At 37.4% G+C, this 14174-nt stretch overlaps 1 protein-coding gene across 1 annotated transcript; it reads left to right on the forward strand.

Annotated features, from left to right (window-relative positions):
• Positions 1–4017: 4017 nt before the first annotated feature.
• On the forward strand, positions 4018–13874 carry LOC104098204 (ARF guanine-nucleotide exchange factor GNOM-like). Its single transcript, XM_009604876.4, has 3 exons — positions 4018–4175; positions 6694–7526; positions 9788–13874. Exons 2-3 carry the CDS (start codon positions 6792–6794, stop codon positions 13385–13387), a joined length of 4335 nt encoding a protein of 1444 aa, XP_009603171.1. The 5' UTR covers positions 4018–4175; positions 6694–6791; the 3' UTR covers positions 13388–13874.
• The last annotated feature ends 300 nt before the right edge of the window (positions 13875–14174 follow it).

Here is a 14174-nt window from a genome sequence, read left to right on the forward strand (position 1 = left end):
TCAAAAAAGATTGCAGCCGGGCCAACAAACATGTAGTGGTCCCCAAAATCGATGAGCTGCGGCGGCACGCTGGCCACCATATTGAAGGTCAGGGAGCTTCCGAGCCAGAGGGAGGCGAGGTGGATCCTCATCAAGTCAGGGAAGTCGAGGAGGAGACAGGGACCGAAGCTTCCTGGGTTGTGGGCAATGTCCCGAAGGAAGCACTCGGCATGATAGATATCGTCGAGTCACCCTCGTTTGGATGATTTCAAAGATTGTAACGTAGGAATCAGTAATGTAAAATTTTTAATGCAGTGATTATTCCTTATTGGACGTTGTTTGTTATATTTATTCTCCAATCTGTATTACTATAATGAATAACGAAACAGTAAACTTTTTGAAACAGAAAGTTAGCAGCAACAGAATGTCAAAATAATATCTGAAAATAATTTCGGAATAAATCGAGCTCACTGAATGCACAGTATGTCCTTAAGAAAATTATTCCCCTCAAGTACCCGATGTGCTAGAATATTATCCTCCAAGGATAGAACGATTTAAATCACCAGTGTATTGGTATCAAAAACTCTGATGAACTGCGAACCACTCAATGGTTGTAAAATACACTAGAAAATTTTGTAAAGAATAAGAAGAAGAAGAAGAAGAAGAAGAAGAAGATCAGAAAAATTCGTAAGGAAAGATTCTCGGATCAAGCCATATTTATAGCCATTTTCTGGCACTGTTTCTGAAAAGGTTTGTAACCTTTCAGAAACAGCCATGGCTGTTGGAATAGGTGGGAACATTTCACGTTTGAAATATTCCGAGAATAAGAATTTCAAATAATCTGGGAAAGAACCGGGCCGAGTCGTGTCGCGGGTACCTAGTTATTCCGGGTTGAATTTTCGTTAATTAATTAAATAATTAAAAAACAAATTGTCCAAAAAAATTAATCAATCAATCTTTGACCAAATCTGAAGCCAAAGCCGAGCGAGCGACGGCGGCGGCGACGGCGCGAGGCTTACTTTCTTTTCAACCCATTTAACACCAAGAGAAGTGCTTTCTCAATATAAGCATATTCACTTTTTTTTCACCACCAATGAGGAACACTTTGCTCTTTCTAAAGCAAAAGTGAGCTCACTTTCCCTCCACTTTATTCCCTTTATTTTCCATTCACCAATCTCTTAATACCGACATGAATGGGGAATGGCTATAAGACAAAGGAATGCATATATGAGTGTGTGATTTACATGCAAGTATTAATTGCATCTGGATAAGTAGGTTTCCCTTTGAACTTTTCGTAGTGAACTTATATCGGATATACTCGATAAATCGGTAGATTTGATATATTTGAACCGTCGAGCTTTGTTGTATACTTAGACAACATAAGTCACACAATCAACTCTTAAACATTTATGGTTCTCACGGTTGTGTTCGTTTCAGCCATGAATATTGCTTGGTTTCACGAGTGCTTAGAGAATGGGCATTTACTTTCCTTCCCCTTGAAGGCCTATACTTCACACTCACATAGGTGATTTCTAATCGTGTAATCCTATAGACACACTATCTGAACATTTTCTGCCAGACTTAGCAAATCATTAAAATATTTTAAGCTTTATTGATTCATCAAAAAGCCTTAGTGCTTTACCCTGATTTCTGAACATTTTCTTCATCACGAGAATGGGTTGAGTTATTTGACAATGTTGAACCGTCATTCATAACTTTATTTGATCTCTTTGAACCTAGCTCTTGAGATCTCCAGTCTGTTAGGTAGAGTTACCGACATGATGACTTGTCCTAGGACTTAACCCCATTCATCTTTCAACTGCCTCTCTAGATAGGCCTTTTGTAAGTGGATCCGACACGTTATCTCTTGACTTTACGTAGTCAATCGTGATAATACCATTAAAGAGTAGTTGTCTAACGGTATTGTGTCTCCGTCGAATGTGACGAGATTTTCCGTTATACATAACACTCCCTGCCCTGCCTATTGTCGCTTGACTATTACACTGTATACATATAGGTGCCAAAGGTTTGGGCCAAAATAGAATATCTTCCAAGAAATTCCGGAGCCATTCAGCTTCTTCACCGGCCTTCTAAAGCTATGAATTCAGATTCCATTATAGAACGGGCAATGCACGTTTGTTTGGATGATTTCAAAGATTGTAACGTAGGAATTAGTAATGTAAAATTTTTAATGCAGCGATTATTCCTTATTGGACGTTGTTTGTTATATTTGTTCTCCAATCTGTATTACTATAATGGATAATGAAGCAGTAAACTTTCTTAAACAGAAAACAGAAATAGAAAGTTAGCAGCAACAAAATATCGAAATAATATCTGAAAATAATTTCGGAATAAATCGAGCCCACTGAATGCACAGTGTGTCCTTAAGCAAATTATTCCCCTCAAGTACCCGAGGTATTGAAATATTATCCTCCAAGGATAGAACGATTTAATTCACTAGTGTATTGGTACCAAAAACTCTGATGCACTGCGAACCACTAAATGGTTATAAAACACACTGAAAAATTTTGTGCAGAAGAAGAAGAAGATCAAAAAATTTCGTAAGGAAAGATTCTGGGATCAAGCCATATTTATAGCCATTTTCTGGCACTGTTTCTGGAAAGGTTTGCAACCTTTCAGAAACAACCATGGTTGTTGGAACAGGTGGGAACATTTCACGTTTGAAATATTCTGTGAATAAGGATTTAAAATAATCCGGGAAAGAACCGGACCGGATTGTGTCGCGGGTCCTGGGTTATTCAGGGTTGAATTTTCGTTAATTAATTAAATTAATTAATTAAGTAATTGAAAGAAATTTTGTCCAAAAAGAGTAATCGATCAATCTTTCACCAAATCTGAATCCGAAGCCGAGCGAGCGACGATGACGACGGCGCGATGCTTACTTTCTTTTCAACCCATTTAACATCAAGAGAAATGCTTTCTCAATATAAGCACATTCACATTTTTTTCTACCACCAATGAGGGATACTTTGCTCTTTTCAATGCAAAAGGGAGCTCACTTTCCCTCCACTTTCTTCCCTCTATTTCCCATTCACCAATCTCTTAATCCCGACATGAATGGGGAATGGCTATAAGACAAAGGAATGCATATATGAGTGTGTGATTTACATGCAAGTATTAATTGTATCTGGATAAGTAGGTTTCCCTTTGAACTTTTTGTAGTGAACTTATATCGGTTATACTCGGTCAATCGGTAGATTTGATATCTTTGAACCGTCGAGTTTTGTTGTATACCTAGATAACAATATTAAATATTTAACTTATGCTGGCATTATTAATGAGGAAAAATGAATTAGTAACCAGACAATATAATAGCGTTGTTGAATTACATGCAGTGTGGTCGTTTGGTACGTGAGATAAAAGATAATAATTCCGAGATTAATTACAGAATTATTTTACCATGCGTTTAATTGAATTTTTCAATTAGGGTTTAACAGTCTCAAGATTAATTAATTCCACAATTGAATATTATTCTATCTCACAATAAGGGTGAGATAATAATCTCGAATTCATTAATCCGGGATAAATGCTAAAATAACAAAGATGTCCTTCTCCAAGGCTCTTTTCCCAAAGTCTTTTAAATAATCCAAGGTTAAAATTGAAAATAAAAATTTATCCCAACTTATCTAGTATACATCAAACACATATCTATATTGTACCATATATATATATATATATATACCATTTTTAGTCCGATGAATCAAACATCTTTCCATAAAGATCTATCACTAGATAATCCTATTGTTATTTAATTATCGTATTATAATCTAGGTATAACCTGTTTCCCTACCAAACGACCCCTTAAGATATACAACATGTGAATTGTATACCATGAGGATATACAACATATATAACTGCTGAGTACTTTGTAAATACTTTTCTGTAGTATAAATTGTAGTAATATTTTAAAAAAAAGTTTTTTTGCTAATATTTTCGGATAAATACTTTTGGTGAGTCATTCCCGTTAGTTTTCCATTTAAAAGCTACTCTATATGAAAGTACTACAAATTAAATGTAAATCGTAAAGTTGATTGATTGGATGGAAATTGGAAAGTCTAGGCTTTATGGATTTCACTTTGAGGGCCTAAATTTTACAATTTATTTCAAATAAGTCCACTCTCCTTCTCTATCTCTTTCTTCGGCGAACTCCCCGCGATCTCCTCCGAAATCGAGCCGTAAGTTCCCTTCTACTCTTCCTACATTTTCTCCTCTTTGTGAAATCAAAACCCTAATCCTCTTATGTCGTAACTTTTCATTACACAAATAAAGCTTTAGCTCCACTTTACGGAGTTACTTGTGTGATCTTTACAAGAAATGCATTCTTAATTGCTTCACATTTCGTAAAAGCTATGAAGTTTAAGGGTTTAATGATCTGCATTTTGAGTATCACTAGTATTTTAGCAGTCAGTTTTCTAGCAACTTCATCAAACATGAAATGATTACCGTAATAATATTGTGATCCTTCTAATACTTCAAATTTCCAATTTTAATATAAGGGTCAAGTTAAATATTACTAATATAAGTCCATAATTAGTCATTCCTCACGAGCCCCTGAGTTGAGGTCGTTTGAGAATTAATTTGTCAACTAATTAATGATTTCTTGGTCTACTCCGTCTGTTCCATTTTATTTACACTATTTCCACATTAATCGTTAAAAAAATGTCAATTTTGTATTTGGAAATAATTTAACTTTAAACTTGTAAATTTTGAGCTTTTATAGCCATACAAATGTTATGACATATTTAATATCACAAAGTTAAAAAAATACTTATATCACATAAATAGGGACGGAGGGGGTAAGATTATTAAATACCCTCTCCATTCCAATTTTAGCGAAATGTTTGTCATTGTTTCGGCTAGTGATATTATTGTATATACTTAACATACTATCATGACTTTCAAGAACTCAAATTTATTTAACTATTTGGAGTTTAAGCTCTGCTGTGATGTTTTTTAATTAGAATGACTTTTCAAGTGTTATTTTAATGCTCTCTTCTACTACCACTAGTATTACATAAGTCAAATTAAAAGGTTAAGTCGAAACCTGTGTCAAGACATCAGTTTCTACTCGTGCAACACAACACTGCCATATATAATGGAACAGACGTAGTATTAGAGAGTGGAGTACATGGGCCTGTTCTTGTAGTAAGAATGCAAGTGCGCATATTGTTTCGTGGAGAACTGATTAAACATCCATAGTTTCGAATTTTGCTACTAGCGAGCAACATAGGTAAATGAACAACAATAACAACATACCCAATATTATCCCACACCGTGGGGTCTGGGGAGGTTAGTGTGTACGCAGACCTTACCCCTACCTTGTGAGGATAGAGAGGTTGTTTCCAATAGACCCTCGGCTCAACATAAGTAAATGAACTGCAAGTTTAATGTGTGCTTGCTTGGTGTTTTGGGCAAAAAGCACTCTGTTCTTCTCCAGTGGTCATCAACTGAGTGCTAAATTTTGGTAAAATAATCCACCTTGGTCCGCTTCGTTTTTTTTTTTTTTTTTTCTGACATAGATGATGACATGGTGTTATTTTTTAAATGCTTCATTTCCCTTATTCTCTTGTATTTTATCAGCAGAGAGATTGCACTGACGTCCAGATGACTTCATGTAACTTAGACTATTGATGGGTAGTTAGTCACTAGTCACATCATATTGGCGTTCCTCTTTTTGATTGTTAGTGTTATGTGTGTTTCTATTATTTTGTTATTTTTTAATGCTTTACTCGACCCCTATTCCTTTGATCTAGAAATATTAGTACGTTTACCTTAAGTCCAATGTCTGCTAGGAGTCTTCTAGTTTTGTTAGAGATTTATATGGCTATAGAAAATGTAAAGAGCTTCTAATGCTAGTGAAACTAAGTTTTTTTTATAATATTTGGACTGAGACGGCATAAATGGAGTGAAATGGACAATGAGTCATATAGTCGACGCCATCTTGCTTGGGATTGAGCCTTAATTGTATTCGACCCTTATTCCTTTATTTGTTTATCAGCAAGGGGAGATTATGCAGATGGACAGATTAGGTCTTCTGACTGTGACTGTTGATGTCTTTGTTAGTCACTAGTCAAAAACCAGCCAGAGTGAGAGATTTTTGTCCTTTTCCTTTCTTGGTGGTCTTATTTTAAACAGAGAACTTGAATAGTTTTATCCCATCTGATATGAAATATCTTTGAGGAGTAGTGGGATATTACTTTGATGTGTATTCTATATGTCAATTGTTTGGAAGCACTACCATGCCCGTCCATTTACTTAAAGTAAGTTGGTGGCTATTATGGAAGAAGAAGAGAAATATGAAAAGGGGTAAAAGCATCAATTTATCCGGTGGGATAAAAGTTATCCCATGGTAAGTGATTACAACCCCACCCATAATTCAACCCATGCTGCAAAAACAATCAACAATGGACTATATATTTTGTCTCTACTTATTCCAAATTTATTCAACAAGCCAAACGACCTCTTTAGGAATTGAGACGGGTCAGTTATCTATGCAACTAGTACCGATAAAAAGAAGTGATCTATACAATTGGTACTGTCTGTTTCCTGAAATAAGAAGCACTACCTTTATATGGCGTTTATATCTTACCACTATTCAGAGGGTGTTTTGCTTCCTTATGATTGTTTTTGAGAAGTTGCTTTTCCAACAAATATGTTATATGACCCCTTCGATTCTAATGGTGTCTTTTGTAGACAATGAGGGGTATGCTTTGACTTGCTTCAATCATACTCCCTGCGAGCTTTTTCTTGATTACATATTCAGAGTTCATTCGAGTTACACATTTTCCGCAATGGGGCGTTTAAGGCTACAATCTAGTATCAAGGCAATTGAAGAGGAGCCAGAAGATTGCGAGACCATCTCTTCCATTAAAACTGATATAGCTTGTGTGGTTAACTCTGAAGTGAGTGCTGTTTTAGCAGTCATGAGAAGAAATGCGAGGTGGGGTGGTCGTTATGTATCCGGGGATGATCAACTAGAGCACTCACTCATCCAGTCTCTGAAGACATTACGTAAACAGATATTCTCATGGCAGCATCAGTGGCAAGCCGTCAGTCCGGCCTTATATCTCCAGCCATTCTTGGATGTTATTCGATCTGATGAAACTGGGGCACCAATCACTGGTGTTGCATTGTCTTCTGTCTTCAAAATTTTGAGTCTTGATGTTCTTGATTGTAATACTGCCAACGTTGAAAATGCCATGCACTCTGTAGTGGATGCTGTGACCAGTTGCAGATTCGAGGTAACTGATCCTGGGTCAGAAGAAGTTGTATTGATGAAGATACTTCAAGTACTTTTGGCATGCATGAGAAGTAAAGCATCAGTTGTGTTGAGTAATCAGCATGTTTGCACCATAGTCAATACGTGCTTTAGAGTAGTTCATCAAGCTGGAAGCAAGAGTGAGCTCTTACAGCAGATAGCACGTCACACCATGCATGAACTTGTGAGATGTATCTTTTCACACCTTCCGGATGTCGACAACACTCAACATTCTATAGTTAGACGAGGCAGTTCCACCCAAAACACGGTATTGGTGCATCCTCTTTTTTTTATTATATGTATCTTGAAGTTATCCTTCCTGCAGTATGTACCATTCTTCTTCCTGGTTTGGGAAATAATGATCCATCAGAATTTTCTACATTTCCCTCCTAGAGTGCAAAATCATTAAAAAAGGTAGTAAACAGATGGTGTTATAATTCTTCTCATGATCCAATTTCGCTTTATGGGTATCATTTGATAAAACAATTTTTTTTTGTGTTGGCACAAGGAAAAGAGTGGGCTAAGTGGCCTCTTTTAAAAGCTTAAGCTTTTAGATCATGTGGTTTATACAATTCAATACAAAGCCAGTACTTGCCTTAGACGTCATAAGCTAATCGATAGTTCTCTTTGCTTCTGCATGTACATCTAAAATCGGTCTTAATTTCATAGTTTTCCCCTCAAATTTTGCTTTGTAACACTAAGGGACCGTTTGTTTTTATTAAGATTAAAATGTCTAAATCTGAATTAAGATGTTGTATTTAGAACTGAATAATTAAGACTGTTAGTTTTCTTAATATTTTAATATTTATAGTTTATTTTTTTAAAAATTAAATAAGTATAAAATTCAAGTAAAATAATTTAACTATTATATCCACAAAATATTAGGTTGTAAGGTGGTGACTGGTAGCGGTGGTTGGTGGTAGTGGTGGTTGGCAATGTTGGTGGTGGTGATGCTGGTTGTTGTGATAGTAAATGGTGGTGCCAGTTGGCAGTGGTGATGGTTGTGATGGTGGAGGTGCTTGTTGATGGTGGTTAACGATGATGATTGTGTCGACAAAGTGGTGGTGAAAAGTGATCATCGCAAAACTCATTGAATAATAAGACTCTTTTAATACTCTTTTCAAGATCTGCATGATTCAGATTATTCAGACTCATTAAGTGGTCAAATCTTAATAACATCAAATGCAATAATAGCACCTCCATTAGGTGCAAACACTTGAGGCTTTAAATCCATGCGGTTTACGATATTATGGTTATCTTGCTTATTTTGAATTTCATGTAACAATTCTTTTAACCTATTTATCAGTAATGTAAAAAGTTTACAATTTGGCTAATTTACCCTTACTAATATACCCTTTTATGTAACACATTCTTTAAGAGTAAAAAATCTAAATCCATTGATTGGAAAGTCGTTCTTACTCTGCAAACATGTTGCATTCCACGTTCTTCTTCCTGTGGAATTAGTGGAAGGATTACCTTTTATGATGACAATGAAAGATTTGGTGTTATCGAGAAGAAGAATTATTTGGATTTTGTTGGATTCAGTTAATGGGATTAAAACTGTGAATTGACATGAATCGGAACTATAGAGTCTTTTGACATCTGGCTTTGTCCAGTCAAAACTTCCCCATCGGCGCCGGGAATTGGTAGGTGGGACTTGGGAGAGGAGACCGGCTTAAGGGAAAGGCGTGGCTGATACCGATATCTGTCAACACTGAAACAATTTTTTAATTGTTGTAATTGAAACTCAACAATTGTAATACCTTATCAAAAAGAAGGAAATCGATGATTGTAATTGGAAAAAAGCTGTTTACTTATGCTCTTTACTTGTTTAATTGGAAATCGGAAATAGTGTTTGCAGAAGAAAAGGAGCCCCTTTGTGGAAAAGTGTGAAGAATATTAACAACTGCAATATCTGGAAGAAGTTCCTGCTACTGCTACTAAAAAAGAGAAACCATCATCCAAGAAAATGGGACATATGTATTAATCTTGCAATAATGATGATGATAATAAAAAAAGATTTGAGCTTTGTTGTGTTTAGTTCTTCTGGGTGTGTGAGTTGTGTGTTGTTTCGGGAGAGCCAGCCAATGGATTAAAATTTTTTATTCTTAAAGAACTTGTTAAACAAAATAGATAATATTAATAAGGGTAAATAAGTCAAATTGAATTTTTTTTACACTAATGATAAATAGGTGAAAAGAATTGTTACAGAAAATCCAAAATAAGGAAGGTAAGCATAATATCGTAAACCACAAGGAAGTTGTGTTACGAAATGAAATATGAGGGGTGGTATCTGTTATTCTCCCCTTTTCTTTTTCTTGCCCTTGCTGGGGGTGGGGGGGAGGAGTAGGATAAGAATTATGCTCTAACAAAGTAGTCTTCGTATATTAGCATCAAAGAGAAGTTCTGGAATCGAATGAAGATATTCCAAAAGATATCAGATATCATATTGATAGATCATTTGCTTTTTGCTTATTCTTCTATATGAATGTGTTTGGAGCATTATATGTTAAATTTCTTCTAGTGTAGGTTGTGGGCCTTGACAATGAGTACAGTTTCAATAGCAAGTCAGAGAATGGCACTGGTACTTCTGAATATGATAGCCAGCCACCTTCTGGAGCTTTTTCTTCTTCTGCCTCTACAGTTCTGCTTAATGGTATTATAGATGAAGGCATGGTCATGAGTGATAACGGGAAGGATAATGTTCCTAATGATTTACATCTAATGACTGAACCATATGGAGTTCCATGCATGGTTGAGATATTTCACTTCTTGTGTTCCTTGTTAAATGTTGTCGAACATATAGGGATGGGTCCCAGAGCAAATACAACAGCATTTGATGAAGATGTTCCACTTTTTGCCCTTTGTTTGATCAACTCAGCCGTTGAACTGGGTGGCTCTGCTATACGCAGTCACCCTAGATTGTTGAGTTTGGTTCAGGATGAATTATTCCAAAATCTGATGGTATTTGGCCTGTCAACGAGTCCAGTGATTCTTTCAACTGTCTGCAGCATTGTTCTAAATCTGTATCAGCAGTTGCGAACTGAACTAAAGCTACCACTTGAGGCCTTCTTGTCATGTGTTGTCTTGAGACTTGCACAAAGTCGTTATGGGGCTTCATACCAGCAGCAGGAAGTAGCTATGGAGGCTCTTGTTGACTTTTGCAGGCAGAAGTCCTTCATGGTAGAAATGTATGCAAATTTAGATTGTGATATCACCTGCACCAATGTTTTTGAAGAACTTGCGAATTTATTGTCAAAGAGTGCATTCCCGGTGAACTCTCCGTTGTCTGCCATGAACATTCTTGCTTTGGATGGTCTGATTGCTGTAATTCAGGGAATGGCTGAGAGGATAAGCAATGGATGTAGTTCGCAACAAAGTCCGATAAATCTTGAGGAGTATGCTCCATTCTGGATGGTTAAGTGTGAGAGCTATAGTGATCCCAATCATTGGGTACCGTTTGTACGTAGGAGGAAGTACATAAAAAGAAGGTTAATGATTGGAGCTGATCATTTCAATAGGGACCCAAAGAAAGGACTAGAATTTCTCCAAGGAACACATCTGTTGCCAGAGAAACTTGATCCCCAGAGTGTGGCTTGCTTTTTCAGGTTTACAGCTGGTCTAGATAAGAATCTTGTGGGGGACTTTCTTGGAAATCACGATGAATTTTGCATTCAAGTTCTTCATGAATTTGCTGGAACGTTTGATTTCGAAGACATGAACCTGGATATTGCATTGCGGTTATTTTTGGAAACTTTTCGACTGCCTGGTGAATCTCAAAAAATACAACGGGTACTTGAGGCGTTTTCAGAGAGATATTATGAGCAATCTCCACAGATTCTAGCTAATAAAGATGCTGCTATGGTGTTGTCATATTCAGTTATAATGCTCAATACTGACCAGCATAATGTTCAGGTGAAGAAGAAGATGACAGAGGAAGATTTCATTCGAAATAATCGGAACATTAATGGAGGTAATGATCTCCCTCGTGAATATCTGTCTGAATTATATCATTCTATATGCAACAATGAGATCCGCACAACACCAGAACAAGGAGCTGGTTTTGCTGAAATGAACCCAAGCCGTTGGATTGACTTGATGCACAAATCCAAGAAAACTTCTCCATATATTGTGTGTGATTCGAGAGCCTATCTTGATCATGATATGTTTGCCACAATGTCTGGTCCAACTATTGCTGCTATCTCTGTGGTATTTGATCATGCTGAACATGAGGATGTCTACCAAACATGTATTGATGGTTTCTTGGCTGTTGCAAAGATTTCAGCTTGCCATCATCTTGAAGATGTTTTGGATGATCTGGTAGTATCTCTATGTAAGTTCACAACTCTCTTGAATCCTTCATTGGTTGAGGAACCTGTTTTAGCCTTTGGCGATGATGCAAAAGCAAGGATGGCAACTGTTACAGTTTTCACTATTGCAAACAAATACGGTAATTTCATCCGTACTGGCTGGAGAAATATCTTGGATTGCGTCTTGAGATTGCATAAGCTTGGCCTTCTTCCTGCTCGTGTAGCAAGTGATGCGGCTGATGAATCAGAGGCACCTTCTGATACAGGACATGGGAAGCCCCTACCTAATTCGTTATCTTCCAGTCATATGCAATCCATAGGTACTCCTAGAAGATCTTCAGGACTTATGGGGCGATTTAGTCAGCTCCTATCTTTAGATACTGAAGAGCCAAGGTCTCAACCTACTGAGCAACAACTCGCTGCTCACCATAGCACACTGCAGACAATTCAGAAGTGTCACATCGATAACATCTTTACAGAAAGTAAGTTTCTTCTAGCTGATTCTTTGCTACAGTTGGCACGGGCACTCATATGGGTTGCAGGGAGACCTCAGAAGGGTAGTAGTTCTCCTGAAGATGAAGACACAGCAGTGTTCTGCTTGGAACTGCTGATTGCAATTACCTTGAACAACAGAGATAGAATAAGACTTCTTTGGCAGGGAGTTTATGAGCATATAGCTAATATTGTCCACTCAACAGTAATGCCTTGTGCTTTGATTGAGAAAGCTGTTTTTGGACTCCTCCGCATCTGCCTGAGGTTGCTTCCCTATAAAGAGAACTTAGCTGATGAACTTTTGAGATCACTACAACTTGTTCTCAAGCTTGACGCCCGCGTTGCTGATGCATACTGTGAGCAGATTACACAGGAAGTCAGTCGTCTGGTTAAAGCAAATGCCACACACATTCGTTCTCAAATGGGATGGAGAACTATTACCCTTTTACTTTCCATAACAGCAAGACATCCAGAAGCTTCTGAAACAGGATTTGACGCTCTGGTTTTTATTATGTCTGATGGAGCCCATTTGTCTCCAGCTAATTATGTTCTTTGCCTCGATGCAGCAAGAAATTTTGCAGAGTCTCGTGTTGGGCCTGCTGATAGACCTGGTCGGGCAGTGGATCTCATGGCAGGTTCAGTGGCTTGTTTAGCACGCTGGTCCAAAGATACTAGGGAAGCTCTGGCAGAGACTGAAGCTGTGAAGTTGTCCCAAGATATTGGGGAGATGTGGCTGAGGCTTGTACAGGGGCTGAGGAAAGTTAGTTTGGATCAGAGAGAAGTTAGGAATCATGCTCTTTCATCCCTACAAATGTGCTTGACCGGAGAGCATGAAATTTACTTTCCACATGGTATCTGGTTGCAGTGCTTTGATATGGTCATTTTCACAATGTTGGATGACTTGATTGAGCTCGCATCACAAAAAGACTATCGGAACATGGAAGAGACACTTGTTCTTGCCTTAAAGCTACTTACTAAAGTATTTCACCAGTTGCTTCATGAGCTATCTCAATTGACCACATTCTGTAAACTGTGGTTGGGCGTCCTCAACAGGATGGAAAAATGTATGAAGGTGAAAGTTAGAGGTAAAAAAAGTGAAAAGCTTCAGGAACTAGTCCCTGAACTCCTGAAGAACACCTTGTCTGTAATGAAGTCTAAGGGGGTACTTGTTAAGAGGAGCGCCCTTGGTGGAGATAGCTTATGGGAATTGACATGGTTGCATGTAAATAACATTGTTCCTTCTTTGCAATCTGAGGTTTTCCCTGATATTGATTCAGAAAATTTACAGCCTGATCCCGTGTCTGTTGAAACCGATCCAAATGAATAGCTTGTCGAGGCTTTGAGTTATCTGGATAGAAGTTATGTTGGTGGCAATATTTGTACAATGGAAGGAGATGATTTTCTGTGGCTTTTCACTGGAAGAGAATAATACACAGAGATGAATGTCTGGTCATTTTCGGCCAGGAATTTGATGAAGATCTTTCTCAGATAATTGTGTTGGATGGGCATATTGTACAGAACATAAAGTTCTAACCCAGTTTTTACCTTTTGTATTGTCAGCGTGTTGCTGCACGAGTTCCACTAATCTGCCTTAAATGTATAATCTTGTACAAGTGACAATTCAACAAATTCACTTTTTCTGGGACTTCTGTCTGTTAATTTTATCATAGGGAGTGTTTTCGTTCAACTTTTCTGTGCTCAGCTTGTTAAAGAACCTTGGTATTGAATGTGGCCTTGTATCTGTATCACTCTGTGTGGTGAATATTGGATTTTGTTTATTAAAGAGAATGCCCCCATTCTTCGTTTTCCCTTCAGTTTTTAGCTTCATGTTATAGAAATGGTTTTTTGTTCCCAGAATAAGTAATTTTTCCTCAGAAATTCAAGAACATTACTACTTTATAGAAAGGGGAATCGACGGCAGCTTCCGGTCAATGTGATTTTACAAAAAAACCCCACAAAACTCCACTTTATTCCTGTTTTGCCCCTATTCTGCAATATAGCATTGGCTGAAAAATTAGACAAAAACCCTAAGCCCTCCCGCAGTTTCCGGTCAATGTGATTTTACAAAAAACCCATAAAACTCCACTTTATTCCTGTTTTGCCCCTATTCTTCA

This window comes from Nicotiana tomentosiformis, chromosome 4 (genome assembly GCF_000390325.3).
Source record: "Nicotiana tomentosiformis chromosome 4, ASM39032v3, whole genome shotgun sequence".
Lineage (NCBI taxonomy): Eukaryota > Viridiplantae > Streptophyta > Magnoliopsida > Solanales > Solanaceae > Nicotiana > Nicotiana tomentosiformis.